Source organism: Drosophila nasuta, chromosome 2R, assembly GCF_023558535.2.
Source record: "Drosophila nasuta strain 15112-1781.00 chromosome 2R, ASM2355853v1, whole genome shotgun sequence".
Taxonomy (NCBI): domain Eukaryota; kingdom Metazoa; phylum Arthropoda; class Insecta; order Diptera; family Drosophilidae; genus Drosophila; species Drosophila nasuta.
Genome location: NC_083456.1, coordinates 22,864,895 through 22,883,783, shown reverse-complemented (window position 1 = coordinate 22,883,783; position 18,889 = coordinate 22,864,895). Strand labels below are relative to the sequence as shown.

Below are 18,889 nucleotides of genomic sequence, written 5' to 3'. Positions count from 1 at the left end.
GTTACAACACAATTAACAAGCGAAATCTGAGACAAGTAATAACCTACCGAAAGCAAATTTCGCCCCACCCACTACAAGCGTAATTTTAAAGCTAGAGTCGCGAATTTTAGTATATACAGTAATAACTATATAATACGCAAATACGCTTACTTGCTAGGGGTCTTAGTTGACAATCTAGTATATTTTGCACTCTATAGTATGTCTTGAATGTAGTACCATATCAATATACCCAATAAACCATTTTGGAATATTTATTTTAGTATTTTTGTGGAATATTATTTGTGTATATTTTGAGAGTACTATCGAAATATTTGACTTATATTCAAAATGGGTAGCGGGTATCTCATAGTCGAGCACACTCGACTGTATCTTTCTTACTTGTCATACATATATTGGGTTTGGTTGGTACATTCAGTATGTATTCAACTGTCTATGCCGACACGTCGTGTTGGTGACTATTCTGATTAGTATTTTAAATTGCAGTGAAGTAAAGAATTTAAATTTAATAAATAGACTGCAACATTCATAACACAGCGGTAATGACATCACTTAAGTTTGACACTGATAACGACGCGACGTAAGAATGAGAATGAGAATAACTCTCTCATTAATAGTAGTGTTCTTACTTAATTATGTTGTGTTTCAGCAATTCCGGAACGCCTCGACATCGTTCCAAGCTGTTGAAAACCCTTTTTATAGGAGCTATTATTGTATTCGTATTAGTCGCAGTGGGTTTTGGCTATTGGATCTTTCCTACACACAATGAGCACAGCGTTTGCATTACCAAGGAGTGCAGAGACACTGCTTCTGTGGTGCTCAGCAAGATCAATCCACAGATCAATCCCTGTGATAACTTCTATGAGTTTATCTGCGGCACCTACGTCGACAACATGATCATACCCAAAGACAAGACCAATATTGACACGTTGTCCGATATTGCAGACAAAGTTCAGGAGCAACTGAAGGACATCATAACAGCCGAACCACCTGAGAGCGCTCCTAAGCACTTTCGTCAACCGAACATGCTCTACAAAGCTTGCATGAATACAAGTGAATATAATTTATTTAATGCACTCAGACATAACATATTCCATCAACAGCTCGGATTGAATCACTGGGCTCCATACCCATTACTATAATTGCGAATTCCATGGGTGGTTGGCCACTGATTGTGGGCGACAAGTGGGACGGGGATAACTGGACTTGGCAGGATCAAATAAAAAAGTTTCACAGAGGCGGTTTCAACATGAACTATATCATTGAGTTCTCTATTAAAGTTGATCTGCAGAACACCACTAAACGCATGATGACTGTAAGTAATGCAATTAAGTTGCAGCTAAATGTCATTTTTTTCTGTTCTTTAGTTGGATGTATCGAATTTGTTTTTGAGTCGGGAATATCTAGTAAAAGGCCTCAACGAGACTCTAGTGAGCGCCTATTACGACTACATGGTGGATATTGCTGTCCTCTTTGGTGCCAAGAAGGACGAAGCCAAGAAGCAGTTGTTGCAATCACTCGAATTCGAAATAACGTTGGCCAATGTAAGACTTTTAAATTTGTATGCTTTAAACCTAGTTGTATGCTTTAACTGTTTTTTTAGATATCCTGGTCCATCGAGAATAGCCACAATTACTCCGAGCTTTATAATCTCCGCACTCCTCAGCAACTGAAGGGCGAATATCCTTACGTTGATTGGGTGGACTACATGAACGCCTTGTTACCAGAGGGACTCAGTGTTCAGGATGATGAAATTATAAACCTAATTGAGCCGCCATTCTTTGATCAGTTGGGTAAATTGCTGGCTAACACTCCAAATCGTGTGATTGCCAACTATTTAATGTGGCGTATTCATGAGTTCTCTCTAAGCTATCTTAGTGAAGAGTTTCATACTCGTAAACAAAAATATATAATGATCCTTGCTGGTCATCAGGAACAGAGGGCGCGCTGGAAGGAGTGCGTCTATATAGTCAGCAAAATGTTAGCATTTGCAATAGTAGAAGATTGTTAATAGTAACTAATTCATTCTTAAATCAGCCTTAGAAAATCCGTTGCATCGATGTACGTTCCCAAGCATTTCGATGAGAACTCGAAGTCCAGTGTCCTGGAAATGGTTACTAACATACGGAACGTATTCAACGAAATTCTTGATGAAGTCAACTGGATGGACGACATGACGAGACTGGAGGCCAAGAATAAACTGCACAAAATGGCCACATACATTGGCTATCCCGATGAGATACTTGATAACGAAAAACTCACCAAATACTACGAAAAACTTCAAATCGATCCTAATAATTATTTTAAATCTTATTTAGCCTTTAACAAATTTCAAACGAACTACATCTTCAACAAACTGCGATTGCCCGTCAACAAAACCGATTTGGCTGATCATGCCAAGACAACAGATGTGGGTGCATCCTATTCAGCCGAGGGAAACAGCATATGTAAATACTCGAAGTGATTTTATATATATGTAGGACAAATATATAACTCTTTCTGCTTTTTAGATATTCCAGCTGGCATTTTACAGGGTGATCTCTATAAGGCCAATCGCCCAAAGTACATGAATTTCGGTGCAATTGGCTATATCATTGGACATGAAATCTCTCATGGATTCGACGTTAGGGGTCGACAGTTTGATGAAGAGGGCAACATGCGGGATTGGTGGCAATCGGACACAAAGAAGGCATATCTGCAGAAGGCTCAATGCATCACCGAACAGTATGGCAACTACACGGAATCAAAAACAGGATTAAAAGTATCTCAACTAAAATAACTGATACACCAGCTTGCTCTAACATTTTATTATGTGTCTTTTCAGTTAAATGGCATCAATACGCAGAGCGAGAATATTGCTGATAATGTTGGTATCAAGATGGCCTATAGAGCTTACCAACGTTGGGTGGAAAAGCACGGGGCAGAACAAAGGCTTCCTGGTCTGGACTATACACCACAGCAAATGTTTTGGATTTCGGTTGCTCAAACTTGGTGCACTAAGGATCGTAAGGAATACTTAGATTATGTGATTACAACAGATGGGCATTCGCCATCGAAGTTTCGCGTATTGGGACCGCTGAGTAATTCAAAGGAATTTTCCAAAGACTTCCAATGCCCAGAAGACTCACCAATGAATCCCGTGCATAAATGTGAAGTGTGGTAGATTTAATTCTATAAAAAATATATTTTATTAATTTTTTTTATTAAAGAGATGCAGTTATTATTGTCATAATGAAATTCATGTTGTTATTAGTGTGTCGCATACTTTGCACATACCCGCTACCCATAGGGTAGAAGGGTGTTATAACTTTGTGCCAGGCATAAGGAGGCATCTTCGTCCCTAGAAGTTATATATATTCTTGATCAGCGTCAACAGCCGAGACGATCGAGCCATGTCCGTCTGTCCGTCTGGCTGTCTGTCCGTATGAACACCTAGATCTCAGAGACTATAAGAGATAGAGCTATAATTTTTTTCGACAGCATTTGTGATGTTTGCACGCAGATCAAGTTTGTTTAAACTTTTTGCCATGCCCACTTCCGCCCCCGCAAAGTGTAATTTTAAAGCTGTGAGTTGTGATTCCTGAAATTTTTGTTGCGATCAGATAAAAATTGTGGAAGTTATTAAAGAAATACTTTTGTATGGGCAAAAACGCTTACTTACTAGGGGTTTTAGTTGCTTTGGCTGACAATCTGGTATATTATGTCGTCTATGGTATATTCTGAATGCGGTACTATATCGATATACCAAATATATAATTTGATCTAGTTTTAGTGTTTTTGTAGTATTTTGGTATATTTTGAGAATAATAACGCAATATTTTGCTTTTATTCAAAATGGGTAGCGGGTATCTCACAGTCAACTGTAGCTTTCTTACTCGTTAATTGTATGCTACAGCACAATTAACAAGCGGACTCTGAGACGACTAATAACCTACCGAAAGCACCAACTAAATAGTATGTTTACAATTTGGCTCCACCCACTACAAGCGTAATTTTAAAGCTAGAGTCGGGAATTTTGGTATATACAATAATACCTAAAGTCATGGTGAATCTTGGTTTGGTTTCAATTAGGTAAAAATTGTCGAACTTATTAAAGAAATATAATACGGTTGTATGGGCAAATACGCTTACTTACTAGGGGTCTTAGTTGCTTTGGCTGATAATCTGGTATATTTTGCACTCTATAGTATATCTTGAATGTAGTACCATATCAATACACCAAATAAACCACTTTGGAATATTTATTTTAGTATTTTTGAGGTATATTATTTTTGTATATTTTGAGAATATTACCGAAATATTTGGTTTTTATTCAAAATGGGTAGCGGGTATCTCACAGTCGAGCAGACTCGACTGTATCTTTCTAACTTGTCATATATTGGGTTTGGTTGGTACATTCAGTAGGTATTCAACTGTCTATGCCGACATGTCGTGTTGGTGACTATTCTGAATTGTATTTTAAATTGCAGTGAAGTAAATAATTCAAATTTAATATATCGGTTGCATCATTTATAACACATCGGTAATGACATCACTTAAGTTTGACACTGTCAACAACGCGACGTAAGAATGCGAATGAGAATAATACTCACATTCATAGTAGTGTTCTTACTTAATTATGGTTTGTTTCAGTAATGTCGATCCGCCTCGGCATCGTTCAAAGTTGTTGAAAACCCTATTTATAGGAGCTATTATTGTATTCGTGTTCATCGCAGTGGGTTTGGGCTATTGGGCCTTTAACACACACAATGAGCACAGCGTTTGCAATACCAAGGAATGCAGAGACACTGCTTCTGTGGTGCTCAGCAAGATCAACCCACAGATCAATCCCTGTGATAACTTCTATGAGTTTTCCTGCGGCACCTACGTTGACAAGATGATCATACCCGAAGACAAGACTAATATTGACACGTTCACCGATATTGTGGACAAAGTTCAGGAGCAACTGAAGAACATCATAACAGCCGAACCACCTGAGAGCGCTCCTAAGCACTTTCGTCAACCGAACATGCTCTACAGAGCTTGCATGAATACAAGTGAGTATAATTTATTTACTGCACTCAGATATTACACTTGTATCTCATCATCAGCTCGGATTGAATCACTGGGCTCCATACCCATTACTACAATTGGGAATTCCATGGGTGGTTGGCCACTGATCGTGGGCAACAAATGGGACGAGGATAACTGGACTTGGCAGGATCAAATAAAAAAAGTTTTACAGAGGCGGCTTCAGAATGGACTACATCATTGCGTTCTCTGCTAGCGTCGATCTGCAGAACACCACTAAACGCATGATGACTGTAAGTAATGCAATTAAGTTCCAACTAAATTTCATTGTTTTCTGTTCTTTAGTTGGATGTATCGAATTTGTTTTTTGAGTCGGGAATATCTAGTAAAAGGCTTCAATGAGACTCTAGTGAGCGCCTATTATGACTACATGGTGGACATTGCTGTCCTCTTTGGTGCCAAGAAGGACGAAGCTAAGAAGCAGTTGTTGCAATCACTTGAATTCGAAATAGCGCTGGCCAATGTAAGATTTTTAATTTTGTATGTTTTAAACCTAGTTGACTATAAATATCTATTCTTAGATATCCTGGCCCATCGAGAAGCGTCACAATTACACCGAGCTTTACAATCTTCGCTCTCCTCAGCAACTGCAGGCCGCGTATCCTTACGTTGATTGGGTGGACTACATGAACGCCTTGTTACCAGAGGGACTCAGTGTTCAGGATGATGAAATTATAAACCTAATTGAGCCGCCATTCTTTGATCAGTTAGGTAAATTGCTGGCTAAAACTCCAAATCGTGTGATTGCCAACTATTTAATGTGGCGTATTCATGAGTTCTCCCTAAGCTATCTTAGCGAAGAGTTTCATACTCGGAAAGACAAATATTATATGACAGTTGATGGGCATCAGGAACCAAAGGCGCGCTGGAAGGAGTGCGTCGATATAGTCAGCGAGAGGTTAGCATTTGCAATAGTAGAAGATTGTTTATAGTAACTAATTCATTCTTAAATCAGCCTTAGCAAATCGGTTTCATCGATGTACGTTCCCAAGCATTTTGATGTGAGCTCGAAGTCCAGCGTCCTGGAAATGGTTACTAACATACGGAACGTATTCAACGAAATTCTTGATGAAGTCAACTGGATGGACGACATGACGAGACTGGAGGCCAAGAATAAACTGCACAAAATGGCCACATACATTGGCTATCCCGATGAGATACTTGATAACGAAAAACTCACCAAATACTACGAAAAACTTCAAATCGATCCTAATAATTATTTTAAATCTTATTTAGCCTTTAACAAATTTCAAACGAACTACATCTTCAACAAACTGCGATTGCCCGTCAACAAAACCGATTTGGCTGATCATGCCCAGACAACAGAAGTGGATGCATCCTATTCAGCCGAGGGAAACAGCATACGTAAATACTAGAAATGTCTTATATGTAAGACAAATATATATCTGAAAATCTTTCTCCTTTTTAGATTTTCCAGCTGGCATTTTACAGGGTGATTATTACAATGCCAATCGCCCAAAATACATGAATTTCGGTGCAATTGGCTATTTCATTGGACATGAAGTCTCTCATGGATTCGACGTTGAGGGTCGACAGTTTGATGAAGAGGGCAACATGCGGGATTGGTGGCAACCAGATACACAGAAGGCTTATCTGCAGAAAGCTCAATGCATCACTGAACAGTATGGCAACTATACAGAACCAGAAACAGGACTAAAAGTATTTCAACTAAAATTCCTCATACACCAACGTGTTCTAACATTTTAAAACGTGATGTCTTTCCAGTTAAACGGCATCAATACGCAGAGCGAGAATATTGCTGATAATGTTGGTATCAAGATGGCCTATAGAGCTTACCAACATTGGTAATATATAGTCCTGGTCTGGACTATACACCACAGCAAATGTTTTGGATTTCGGTTGGTCAAACCTGGTGCACTAAGGATCGTAAGGAATACTTAGATTATGTGATTACAACAGACGGGCATTCGCCATCGCAGTTTCGCGTATTGGGACCGCTGAGTAATTCAAAGGAATTTTCCAAAGACTTCCAATGCCCAGAAGACTCACCAATGAATCCCCGTGCATAAATGTGACGTGTGGTAGATTTTATAATATAAGAGTTTGCATAAAAAATGTATTTTATTCACTTTGCTATTAAAGAGATGCAGCTATTATTGTCAAAATGAAATTCATGTTGTTAGTGTGTAGCATACTTTCCGGTCAATACGATGTAATCATATGCAAAAACTGTGGCAAAATTATAGTTTGAGAACGAAAAAGAGTTCGATATATTAAAGGAAAGAAACAATTTGCCTGTTATTTGTTACTCACTCTGTATTAAATAGATTTGAATATCTTCCCGTCAATACATAATTGTGTATTACATCTATATGTATAAGAGCTAAGTGCACTGTGCAGCACCACATGCAGACAGACAATGCCACAAATCTGCACTCTCTCGAAAATCACTACCTTATTATATATTTATTATTATATATTGGGTTGATCATCAAGAGAAATTTGTGTTTGGTTGGTACATTCAGTAGGTATTCACGTGTCTATGCCGAAACGTCGTGTTGTTGACTATTGTGAATTGTTGATTTAATTATATTTATAAACATTTGGCAAGTAGTGCACCTTTTAAATTAAAACTATATGTATTTTCTAGATTTCTAAAATTATTATTTGATCTTGGATTGTTAGTAATTAGTGTATCGTAGATCGGAATAACATTCATCAACTTATATATTTCCAATTTCAGTGAAGAAAAGATTTTAAAATTAACGAATCGATTGCAACATTCATAAAACTGTGTTAATGACATCACTTAAGTTTGACATTGATAACGACGAGAGGTAAGAATGAGAAATAACACTCTCATTCATATGTAGTAGTGTTCTTACTTAATTAGGTTTTGTTTCAGCAATGCCGGTCCGCCTCGGCATAGTTCAAAGTTGTTGAAAACCCTATTTATAGGGGCTATTATTGTATTCGTGTTCATCGCAGTATGTTTTGGCTATTGGGCCTTTAACACACACAATGAGCACAGCGTTTGCAATACCAAGGAATGCAGAGACACTGCTTCTGTGGTGCTCAGCAAGATCAACCCACAGATTAATCCCTGTGATAACTTCTATGGGTTTACTTGCGGCACCTACCCTGACAAGATGATCATACCCGAAGACAAGACCAATATTAACACGTTTACCGATATTGTGGACAAAGTTCAGGAGCAACTGAAGGACATCATAACAGCCGAACCACCTGAGAGCACTCCTAAGCATTTTCGTCAACCGAACATGCTCTACAGAGCTTGCATGAATACGAGTGAGTATAATTTATTTACTGCACTCAGACTTAACATTTGTATCCCATCAACAGCTCGGATTGAATCACTGGGCTCCATACCCATTACTACAATTGCGAATTCCATGGGTGGTTGGCCACTGATCGTGGGCGACAAGTGGGACGAGGATAACTGGACTTGGCAGGATCAAATAAAAAAGTTTCACAGAGGCGGTTTCAACATGGACTATATCATTGAGTTTTCTATTGACGTCGATCTGCAGAACACCACTAAACTCATGATGACTGTAAGTAATGCAATTAAGTTGCAGCTAAATCTCATTGTTTTTCTGTTCTTGAGTTGGATGTATCGAATTTGTTTTTGAGTCGGGAATATCTAGTAAAAGGCTTCAATGAGACTCTAGTGAGCGCCTATTACGACTACATGGTGGATATTGCTATCCTCTTTGGTGCCAAGAAGGACGAAGCCAAGAAGCAGTTGTTGCAATCACTCGAATTCGAAATAGCACTAGCTAATGTAAGATTTCTAAATTTGTATATTTTAAACCTAGTAAAAAATATCGTTAACTTTTATCTTAGATATCCTGGCCCATCGAGAAGCGTCGCAATCTCACCGAGCTTTACAATCTTCGCACTCCTCAGCAACTGAAGGCCGAATATCCTTACGTTGATTGGGTGGACTACATGAACGCCTTGTTACCAGAGGGACTCAGTGTTCAGGATGATGAAATTATAAACCTAATTGAGCCGCCATTCTTTGATCAGTTGGGTAAATTGCTAGCTAAAACTCCAAATCGTGTGATTGCCAACTATTTAATGTGGCGTATTCATGAGTTCTCTTTAAGCTTTCTTAGCGAAGAGTTTCATACTCGGGAAGAAAAATATTATATGTTACTTGATGGGCATCAGGAACCGAGGGCGCGCTGGAAGGAATGCGTCGATGTAGTCAGCGAGAGGTTAGCATTTGCAATAGTAGAAGATTGTTTATAGTAACTAATTCATTCTTAAATCAGCCTTGGCATATCCGTTGCATCGATGTACGTTCCCAAGCATTTCGATGAGCACTCGAAGTCCAGTGTCCTGGGAAATGGTTACTAATATACAGAACGTATTCAACGAAATCCTTGATGAAGTCAACTGGATGGACGACATGACGAGACTGGAGGCCAAGAATAAACTTCACAAAATGGCCACATACATTGGCTATCCCGATGAGTTACTCGACAACGAAAAACTCACCAAATACTACGATAAACTTGAAATTGATTCTGATAGTTATTTAAAATCAAATTTAGCCTTAAACATATTCAACACGAACTACATCTTCAAAAAAACTGCGATTGCCCGTCAACAAAACCGATTGGGTTGATCATGCCCAATCAACAGATGTGAATGCATTCTATTCACTTGAAGGAAACAACATACGTAAATACTAGAAATGATTTTATAAATATATAGGAAAAATATATAACTAAAAGTCTTTCTGCTTTTAGAGTTTCCAGCTGGCATTTTACAGGGTGATTTCTACAATGCCAATCGCCCAATATACATGAATTTCGGTGCAATTGGCTATTTCATTGGACATGAAGTCTCTCATGGATTCGACGTTGAGGGTCGACAGTTTGATGAAGAGGGCAACATGCGGGATTGGTGGCAACCGAACACAAAGAAGGCATATCTGCAGAAGGCCCAATGCATCTCTGAACAGTATGGCAACTATACGGAACCAAAAACAGGATTAAAAGTATCTCAATTAAAATACCTCATACATGAGTATGTCCTAACATTATATTATGTGTCTTTTCAGTTAAACGGTATCAATACGCAGAGCGAGAATATTGCTGATAATGTTGGTATCAAGATGGCCTATAGAGCTTACCAACATTGGGTGGAAAAGCGCGGGGGGCAGAACGAACGCTGCCTGGTCTGGACTATTCACCACAGCAAATGTTTTGGATTTCGGTTGGTCAAACCTGGTGCACTAAATATCGTAAGGAATACTTAGATTTATGGATTACAACAAACGAGCACTCGCCATCGGAGTTTCGCGTATTGGGACCGCTTAGTAATTCAAAGGAATTTTCCAAAGACTTCCAGAAAACTCACCAATGAATCCCGTGCATAAATGTAAAGTATGGTAGACTCTAAATATTTGGTTTAAACTGAAATAATAATTGACGTATATCCGTGTAGTACACTGTTTGCTTGATCATTCATTTTTATTGAAAAGGTCGAGTGTGCTCGACTGTGAATATATGGTACCTATTGCGAATATACCAAATTCTTTAAATATACCAAATTAATATGCCGCAAAAAATGCCAAGAATATACCAAAATATAATTGGTATATTGATATAATATTACATTGCAAATATACCATATTGTCAGCCTTCTATTTTTTGGGTAGCGGATTTAAAAAGATTCCAAATAATGTTGAATTTTGCATGTACTTTATTTAAAACTAAACGAAATTCAAGCTGCCTTTATACAGAAAATAAATGATTCACATACCTGTTAATGGTTAATATTGGTATTTAAATGATATTCTCACAATATTCAAATGAATGAATTGAAATTTTGAATCGTTAATGCTTAATTACAATAAATAAGAATAAGAAAATACATATGTATATATTTATATGTATATATGTATATATTAAATACAAATGTTATATCATGTTATACAATTAATAACGACAATTAGAATTAAAATCGCTGCTTCTTCTTCTTCTATGCAGATATGTAAGTATGTATGTGTGTTAGTGTCTGCGTGTGTATGTGTAGTATATAATTTAAGGTACATGGGGTACGTCGTGAAGGTTGTTTTTATGTATATATGTATATTTCAGGAGCTGGTCTTCAAAGTTAGTTAACAAATTTTGCTTAAAAGATTACAAAATTTTGAATAAACAATGGATTTGTGTAAATGTGAGTGTGAGTCTGTAAATATTTGTTTCTGCTAATAGACAATTCAGCATGTTTTATAATTAATATACAATATAAATTTCTCGAACAAGGATATATATATATATGTAGGTATATATATCTGTCTGTAGGCAATATACAATTTCCAAAAAAATTCAACAACATTCATAGAAATTTATCATCTTATATGGTTTCAACACACATTAAATCTTATGTATATATATAAGTATATAGACACACATATATGTATGTCTATATAGAATTTGACTTTGACTTGGCAAAAAACATCAGATATAGACAGAGTAAGAGAGCTTGGCTTTAAAATACGCATATGTATACATTCACATGCACATATAATATTATATAAAAAGTTAAAATCTGAATCGAAAACATTTATCAATTAATTAATAAATTTTGCAATTTGCGAACAGCGAATTTGAACGTTGCATTATTCGTTGGTATTAACTTTAAGCTGAAAACTGTTTCATAATGATATTTTGACTTTGCGTTTGTTTATAACATTAAATATGTATGCATGTTTGTAGTACAATGTATCTATGTATTTATGCATGTATTATGTATTAGTACAACAACAACAATAATCGAAGGTTGCCACACAAACAACAAGTTAACTTCAACAACTATTCAATACAGTACAGTTATAGATATGGTATAGTCTTCGATCTAAACGCAGCTAAACTTGATGCCATCGTCGCTGGAATAACAGTTCTGGCAATGCAACTTGTGGTTCCGCACACGAACATCGGTGCCATTCAATCCATCTCCGAGTTGCACGTGGCAGACGCAACATTTGAAGCAGTTGATGTGATAAAACAGTAGCAAGGATTCAATTATCATGGCAGCTCCGCGTCCTAAGAAATATGCACAAACAAATCGAAATGTTATTATAAGAGCACCGTACAATAAATGATTATCTTTATGATTATTGATTGTAGCTCTCAAGTACCTTAGTGGCAGCTTTAAAATTCAGCTAATTATTCGATTTTATTTTAAATGTAAACTTTGTTAGTATTTTTAGTCTTCGGTTAAGTCTTTAGTTGTTTGATCGATGATGTCTGGACTAGACCCAGACAATATATTTGAGTGCTTTGTGCACCTGACGACAATTGTCGTGGGTGCAACCCAAATCTGCGGTAAGCATGTTACAAATCAAAAAAAAAAAGAGACACAAGAAGAGTAAGAAGAAATTGTTAGGAAAGTGTGAAAAGGAAAAAGCTTTCTAGGGAAAGTCATGTTTATACAATGAATATTATAGGGATAGATCATAAAACCATTTCGCTGATGAAGTAGCTACATTAGAAGATGTTAGTATTAGTAGATAAACTATATAATCTTCAATTCTGTTGTATGGAACTATCTGAGATACTGGTGGCTTGTGATTCTCGCTGTGCAAGCCTATGAATGTCGCAAACGTCTTGAAGAATGAAGAATAATATCAGGTGTCAACGTGTCGAAAGGTTGAAGGAATAGAAAGTAGAAGAACCACACTCACAACCAACGTAGTAGCAAAGTTTACCTAATTCGTCACCGCAATGGGAGCACTTCTTTTTGCCACTGACGCTGAGCACCTTCTCCTGATTGCTGGCAGTGTTTGTGTTCGTATTGTTGTTGCTGCTGCTGCTGTTGTTGTTAATGATGTTGCTGCTGTTGTTGTTGTTGCTTAGCGGTTTGAGGCCCATGCCATTGCTATTCAGCTGACTGTAGTTGGCATTGCCATCGAAACTGTGAAGAAGAAAATTGTATTAATAAAAAGATTCATGCCACAAGCCCAAATACTTACCGCTTGCGTTCGCCAATTCCCTTGCTCTGCACACGCTCAGTAAGTGTTTGTATAATGGAATCCGGCAAGGGTTTGCCATTAGATGGAGCAGCAGGCATCGAGCGCCTATTCAGCTGCATCTGCTGCTGTTGCTGCTCAAGCAGACGGCGATGTTCCGCCTCCTGCAGCAACCAGTGATTGGCATGGCCATTGTTGTAGAGCGCTCCATTGTAGTCCGGCATGGATTTGCGCTTCTGCAGCCAGGCTGCATCATTGGCCAGATTGCGTTGCTGTTGTTGCTGCTGCTGTTGCTGTTGAACTTGCACCCAGCCATCCGTGTACTTAGGCTTGGGCGTAGCACTCAATGCCAGCAGCGTATTGCGTGACATGTTGCTCAGATTCTGCGCTGACTGATGATGGTAGGCGGCCGCCAGATTCGCAGTGATACGCGTTGCTGGCGCTGCTGGCATTGGTGCGCCGGCAATCTTCACCAGCGAACCACCATAGGCGCTGCTGCTTGGGATGCGCTGTCGCGAGCTGACGGCATAATCGGGCTCCAGGCCATGGCCATTGGTGGGCAGGTGCATGGCACGCAATGGCTTTGTGGGCGGCGTTGGCGGTGTCGCTGGCAGCATGAGGCGCTTGGAGAACTCATTCAAATCCGACATCGACTTGCGATAGTCCGTGTCCAGTTGCTGGTAATGATACTGTGACAATGCATGCTGCGACGGCAGCGGCGGTCGCTGCTGTTGTTGTGGCACATTCGCATAGATCTGCTGCGCTGACTGTTGCAGCTGCAATTGCTGCTGTTGGGGCAACTGCGGCTGCGGCGGTTGGAAGGCCGACAGCATCCCATTGCCAATGCCCAGACCATGATGCAGATCCTGCAGCGAGCGGCGATTGTTCGACATCAGCATCTTGGCGCCATGCTGCAGTTCGCGTCGGGCCAGATTCTCGCGCAGCAAGAGATTCTCACGCTGTCGCTTCAGTTCCTCTTGCTGTAAACATAAATACTATTAGTTATCGTTATTTAATATCATATTAAGAATATACTTTCTTACCGAGAACTGCAACAACTCGCGCTCCACGCGCAACACTTCGCCCTGCTCGCGTATCTTCTCCTCGATGGACAACATCTTGGCATTGGCCGTGGCTGTGGCTTCGCTCAGCGATTGCGTTGCTGCTGCAGCAGCTGTTGCCGACTCTGTCCACGACTCTGCCGAGTTGCCTTTGACAGTCTGCAGCAACGGCGTCTGCGCTGCGAGGAGCTTTTCATTCTGATAGATAACCTCGCTGAGCTGCGATGGCGCCAACGCTTGTGATGTTGGTGGCGGCGGCATTGGCGGTGGTGTTGCCTCCGATGGTGTATCGTTCTCCTCCGAGGAGTTCGTGTAGTGCTCGCTGCTTTGCCGCGAGTGATTCTCCGAGACTCCCGAATCGCGGCTCTCACCTAACGATATAGGAAGGACATGTGATTAAAGTGGGTTAGGCAGAGCAAGTAATCTTAATACTACTTGTTGTACGTGCTCTCTATTTATTTATCAACTGTATTAGATTTATCGATTATTGCTAACTGATCATCTGCTAGCCAACATTTAAAACAATGTTGCCAAGTCAGCAATTAAAAGTGCGACAGCGTTGCCACCTGGCACTGATTTGCAAATATCCTTGCCTTGCCAACTTTACAAAGTGGCGCTGCCAATTATAGTGATTGCTGTTTTCTTGGTTTAAAAGATGATGTTTCCTTACCCAGCTCCTAAATTCGCGAAAATTTCAAAGAAGGCTGCCCTACAAAGCTGTGTTCTTTTCCGATCAAACACAATCGGGATTTTCCTAAACTTTGTTTATTTGCTTCCCAATTAACAAGCAGGGTATGACATAGTTCCGCACCGTTTAGCGTTGTTTAGTCACCCCTTCCTTTAACGCTTCCATGCGCCGCTCACTAAACGGATTATTTATACTTAACCTCACTGTGCGTTTCCAGCGAGCCTCCCCTTTTCTGTTTTCCATTTTCCGCCCGCCCGGTAGTAATTTGCCCATTTGCTTTGTAAACGTTTATCAGCTCTATTGAGCCCCAATTCCTCTAGTTGTACACTTAACTCACCTGTATCTGAACTGTCACAGAGACCCGCCTTGATGTACAGTTGCTTCTCGAGTCGTCGCTCCTCCTGCAGCAGTTGTGCCATATCCGGTGGCGGCGCTACGGTCAGCTCCAGATAGCTATCCACATCGTCCAGATCCGCGTCAGTTTCGATACCCAGGAAACTGGAACGCTTGTTGCGCAGTTCCTTCTTGATGCGCTTCGTCGAGTTCATGCGCTTAATGGGCGGCGATGGCTGCGCCATGGGCGTCACCAGCTGTCCTTGTTGTGCCTGCAGCTGTCGGCGCGTATTGCTCGAAATGGTCTCGTACGTATTGTCCGATGACCAAGTGCCCGCATCCAGCTCATCATCATCGTGGGCATGCGCATCTTCCATCTCTTCCGTTGTGGGCGGCTCGATGGGCGGCGGCGGTGGCTTCTCTTTGGGCGGCTCCATGGCGGACACGAGACTCGTGACACTGCTGTGACCCAGCTCCAGACCCGTGTAGAAGATGTCGATGTTCTCGTACACGGGAATGGGACGCAGATGTTTGGGTGCATCGTAATAGGGCTCGGCTGCTGGCTTGGGCACTTGATAGTATGGCTCCAAGTCAGGATTAGTTGTTGATGTTGTTCCTGCTACTGTTGTTGTTGATGTAGCCGCTGTCGTTATTGTTGTTATTATGTCATTTTGATTGTTATTACTGTTATTGTTATTGTTGTTAGTTTGATTATGCTCGTTGTTGTTATTATTAGTATTATTGTTATTGTTATTGTTGCTTTTATTTGGAATGCTTCTTCTGTGGCTTCTTCTAATGATCATCGTCGTTGTCATCGCTGCCTGTTCACTATCTACTTGTTGCATAGATATAGTCGAGCTGACGTTCTCATAGATGGGTTCCTTTCTATCAACGGTCTGTAGTTCCTTTTGCTCCTTTTGTTCCTCTTCCTCATCCTTCTTCTTCTGCTCATCGGTTTTATTTGGCATTGCTGCGCTCCTCGTCTCCGTCTGCATCTCCTTCACCTCGTTCACCTCTTTCACCTCCTCCACCATTTTCACTTTATCTTCAGTATTCTGTCTATGTAGTTGTTTCTCCTCCACGATCAGCTCCTCCTCCTCCTCCTGCTGCTCCTCCTCCGGCTTGCTGCTGGACTCTCTGTCAATAGCCTCCAGCGCCAAATCAAGAGCTTCGTTGATCTGTGGATAACGGATGAGCGAGCGAGCGAACATTTGAGCGTGTGAGCAAAGCGGCAAAGCGTGCGAAAGAGACAGAGAAAAATGCGCCATCGTCGCACAAATTTTAATTAAGTTAATTTACACAATTGCTGAGAGCTAGCAACAGAAAAAAAATATGTAAAAAAAGTAATAATAATAACAAACAACACAAAATCAACACGAATTGTGGACAAATTAAACAAAATCGATAAGAAATAACGCAAATCATGAAGGAACGCAACAGTCAAAGGGTTCCATTATTGACAGCAATCAACACAGAACATGTTAATAAACACAAGACGTATATAGATATATGTACATATATATATAGCTGATTCCCTCAAGACACTCGAAGCAACTGGCCAACTGATAGCTGAAGTCAACGCAAATAAATGTAGGGAAGTAATTCTAGTTGGTTAAACTGCTTGTTGATAAGCTATAGTATTATAAACTGGGGTACTAGAGCTCTAGTTATCAGTTTTACTATATAATATAATGACAGTGTGATTGTTGTTAATTTGAAGAGCAAGTTAAGGCTATAAAATGGAATTCCTATGAATTTCTTAACAACCATTTCTGAACACTCTTGAATTTTTACTTTTATTTAGTTGAAAATTAAATTCTACATATTGCTAATCTCACTACTATAAATTTTAGCTGGAATAAGGTATTTAATATATTTTAAATGACTTTTTTACAATTTTACTTTACATTTTTCTGGAATATCCCTCAGTGTATATCTAATTTTTTGTTTCAGAAAAAATGTCGTCGAATTTTAATAGAGATTACAATCAAATCTCACTGTCAATTTGGATTTGTAACTTGAGTGTTTTCTGATTAAATAAAAATAATAAATTTTCTGACAGCTTGTAATAACACTTGAAGTCTCGATTTCGATTCAATCTCCGGATATGTGTGCTTACCATGTTGTGTCGATCAAAATATAATTGCCCCGAACTGACGCACTTTAATTTATTGACAAGCAGAACCTATTGTGCTGAAGGTATACCCCCGACGGAACCACTGATTATTTTTAGTTGGCTGCTTGGTATAAGTATAGTATACAGACATAAATGAGAGGCACTATAAAGATAAAAAACCTAATGAAACAGATACCCGGTCTGTGTCTGAAGCGAAGCAAAACAGTTGAAAGCCAAAAGGCAACTAAACGCAACTGTTGCAAAGGGTTCGCATTAACCCGCTCACTTACAGATAAAGCAAAATTGCGAAAAGCAGAAAAAAAAGAATGCGCATGGAGAGCATACAACAAGGTATATATAGTACATATGGAACGATTTGGGGTTTGGGTAAACGCGCCACGAAGTATGCACTGCTGAGCTGAACTGAAACCTCACTTGGGGGTCGTCTAAGCGGGGGCGGAGGTCGTGACGTTACCACGCTGACTTTTGGCTTTTTCACAATATGTAGGTAAAATAGGCAGACATCATGTGTAGCTGGAACATGCATTGGAACATTGGAACTTAAGTACTAAACACAAAAAACAACAGAACAGAACAGAACAGAATACACAAATCAAAGAACCAAAGAAATGAGACAAGACATATGAGATGTACAAATGAGCGAGAGAGAGAAAGATAGAGACACAACCGCTTACCTCGAAAATTGTAAACTTGCAACAACTTTTGCTGGCAGTAAGCATGTAAACTATGTAACTGCATTTTGCATTTGAATTACGTATCAGTAGCAGTTTTAAATGTATACAATATTTGATAATTTTAGCCAACAATACGAGCGCAAGGCATGTAAGAGAAATGTATATAGATATATAGATATGCATACAGATTATGATCACATTACGACAATAGTACGATAGATAGTTTTATAGCTAATATAGTATTTACAGTATACGGAAAAGCCTTAAATGTTTAACCTTGAAACCTTGGAGCTTACTTACGCTAAATCAGCTGGATAGGACAAGACAAGAACACAACAAGGACCAGGGCACATTGGACAGTGTATTATTGAAAGACTTCCTTCGCTTTTTTTTTTGTTTAAACAGGAAAGAAGAACTATCTTCGGTAAGCCGAAGTTTAAATACCTCTGCAGAAATTTTGTTTAAACAATTGATAATAATGGTATTGAAAACGACAGACAACATTCTGCAAGGGCATCAAATACCAAATTTCCCTTCGTTTCAAAAAGTACCACCATGGGAATTAACAAGAGCTACAAGAAAGCAGTTGCAGAAGCAGACAATTGACATCAAGCAGAACAAGTGCGAAGGGTGCACTGCTTGCATGTGAAAGCAGTTCAAACTGCCGGCGAGTTTGAATTATTTTTTTCCGCTACGCAACGTATTGTAGTATCGAGTTTGTTGTTTTTGTAGTTGTTTTTGTTTATTCATAAAATAGCACAACATTATTAATATTATTATTATTATATCATTATCATTACTATTATTTTTTTGTTCATTATTTTGGTATGCTTTTTGAGGTTTTGTTTCATTTGTTTTCGTTTTTTTGTGTATTAGAAGTTTTACTCAGCACGATATGTAGTGTGTATAAAATATATAACCATAGAACATATGTTT

The 18,889-nt window shown here is 39.2% G+C and overlaps 2 protein-coding genes and 2 pseudogenes across 8 annotated transcripts in view; 3 read left to right on the top strand and 1 right to left on the bottom strand.

Moving 5' to 3' along the window:
* Nucleotides 1-456: 456 nt before the first annotated feature.
* Nucleotides 457-3,180, top strand: LOC132785317 (neprilysin-2-like). Its single transcript, XM_060791362.1, has 8 exons — nt 457-577; nt 647-1,050; nt 1,101-1,312; nt 1,365-1,541; nt 1,601-1,977; nt 2,035-2,444; nt 2,508-2,758; nt 2,822-3,180. The coding sequence occupies exons 1-8, from the start codon at nt 540-542 to the stop codon at nt 3,158-3,160; spliced, it is 2,208 nt and encodes a 735-aa protein (XP_060647345.1). The 5' UTR covers nt 457-539; the 3' UTR covers nt 3,161-3,180.
* A 1,232-nt stretch (nt 3,181-4,412) lies between these two features.
* On the top strand, nt 4,413-7,268 carry LOC132787217 (neprilysin-2-like; annotated as a pseudogene).
* Nucleotides 7,269-7,582: 314 nt separating this feature from the next.
* Nucleotides 7,583-11,030, top strand: LOC132787216 (neprilysin-2-like; annotated as a pseudogene).
* An 804-nt stretch (nt 11,031-11,834) lies between these two features.
* The window catches only part of LOC132787214 (uncharacterized protein CG43427), a 72,816-nt gene continuing 65,761 nt past the window's right edge, over nt 11,835-18,889 (bottom strand). For 2 of the 7 annotated variants that reach the window (XM_060794138.1, XM_060794139.1), the window contains 5 exons: nt 15,147-16,320; nt 14,104-14,492; nt 13,064-14,040; nt 12,800-13,005; nt 11,835-12,134 (listed from right to left, as the gene is read on the bottom strand). In XM_060794138.1, the coding sequence (XP_060650121.1) occupies nt 11,947-12,134; nt 12,800-13,005; nt 13,064-14,040; nt 14,104-14,492; nt 15,147-16,320 (2,934 nt within the window). In that variant the 3' untranslated portion in view covers nt 11,835-11,946. Of the gene's footprint in view, nt 12,135-12,229; nt 12,412-12,775; nt 13,006-13,063; nt 14,041-14,103; nt 14,493-15,146; nt 16,321-17,261; nt 17,502-17,953; nt 18,012-18,889 lie in introns of those variants that run through there. The other 5 variants (XM_060794140.1, XM_060794141.1, XR_009632521.1 and 2 more) reach the window with 5 other exon arrangements.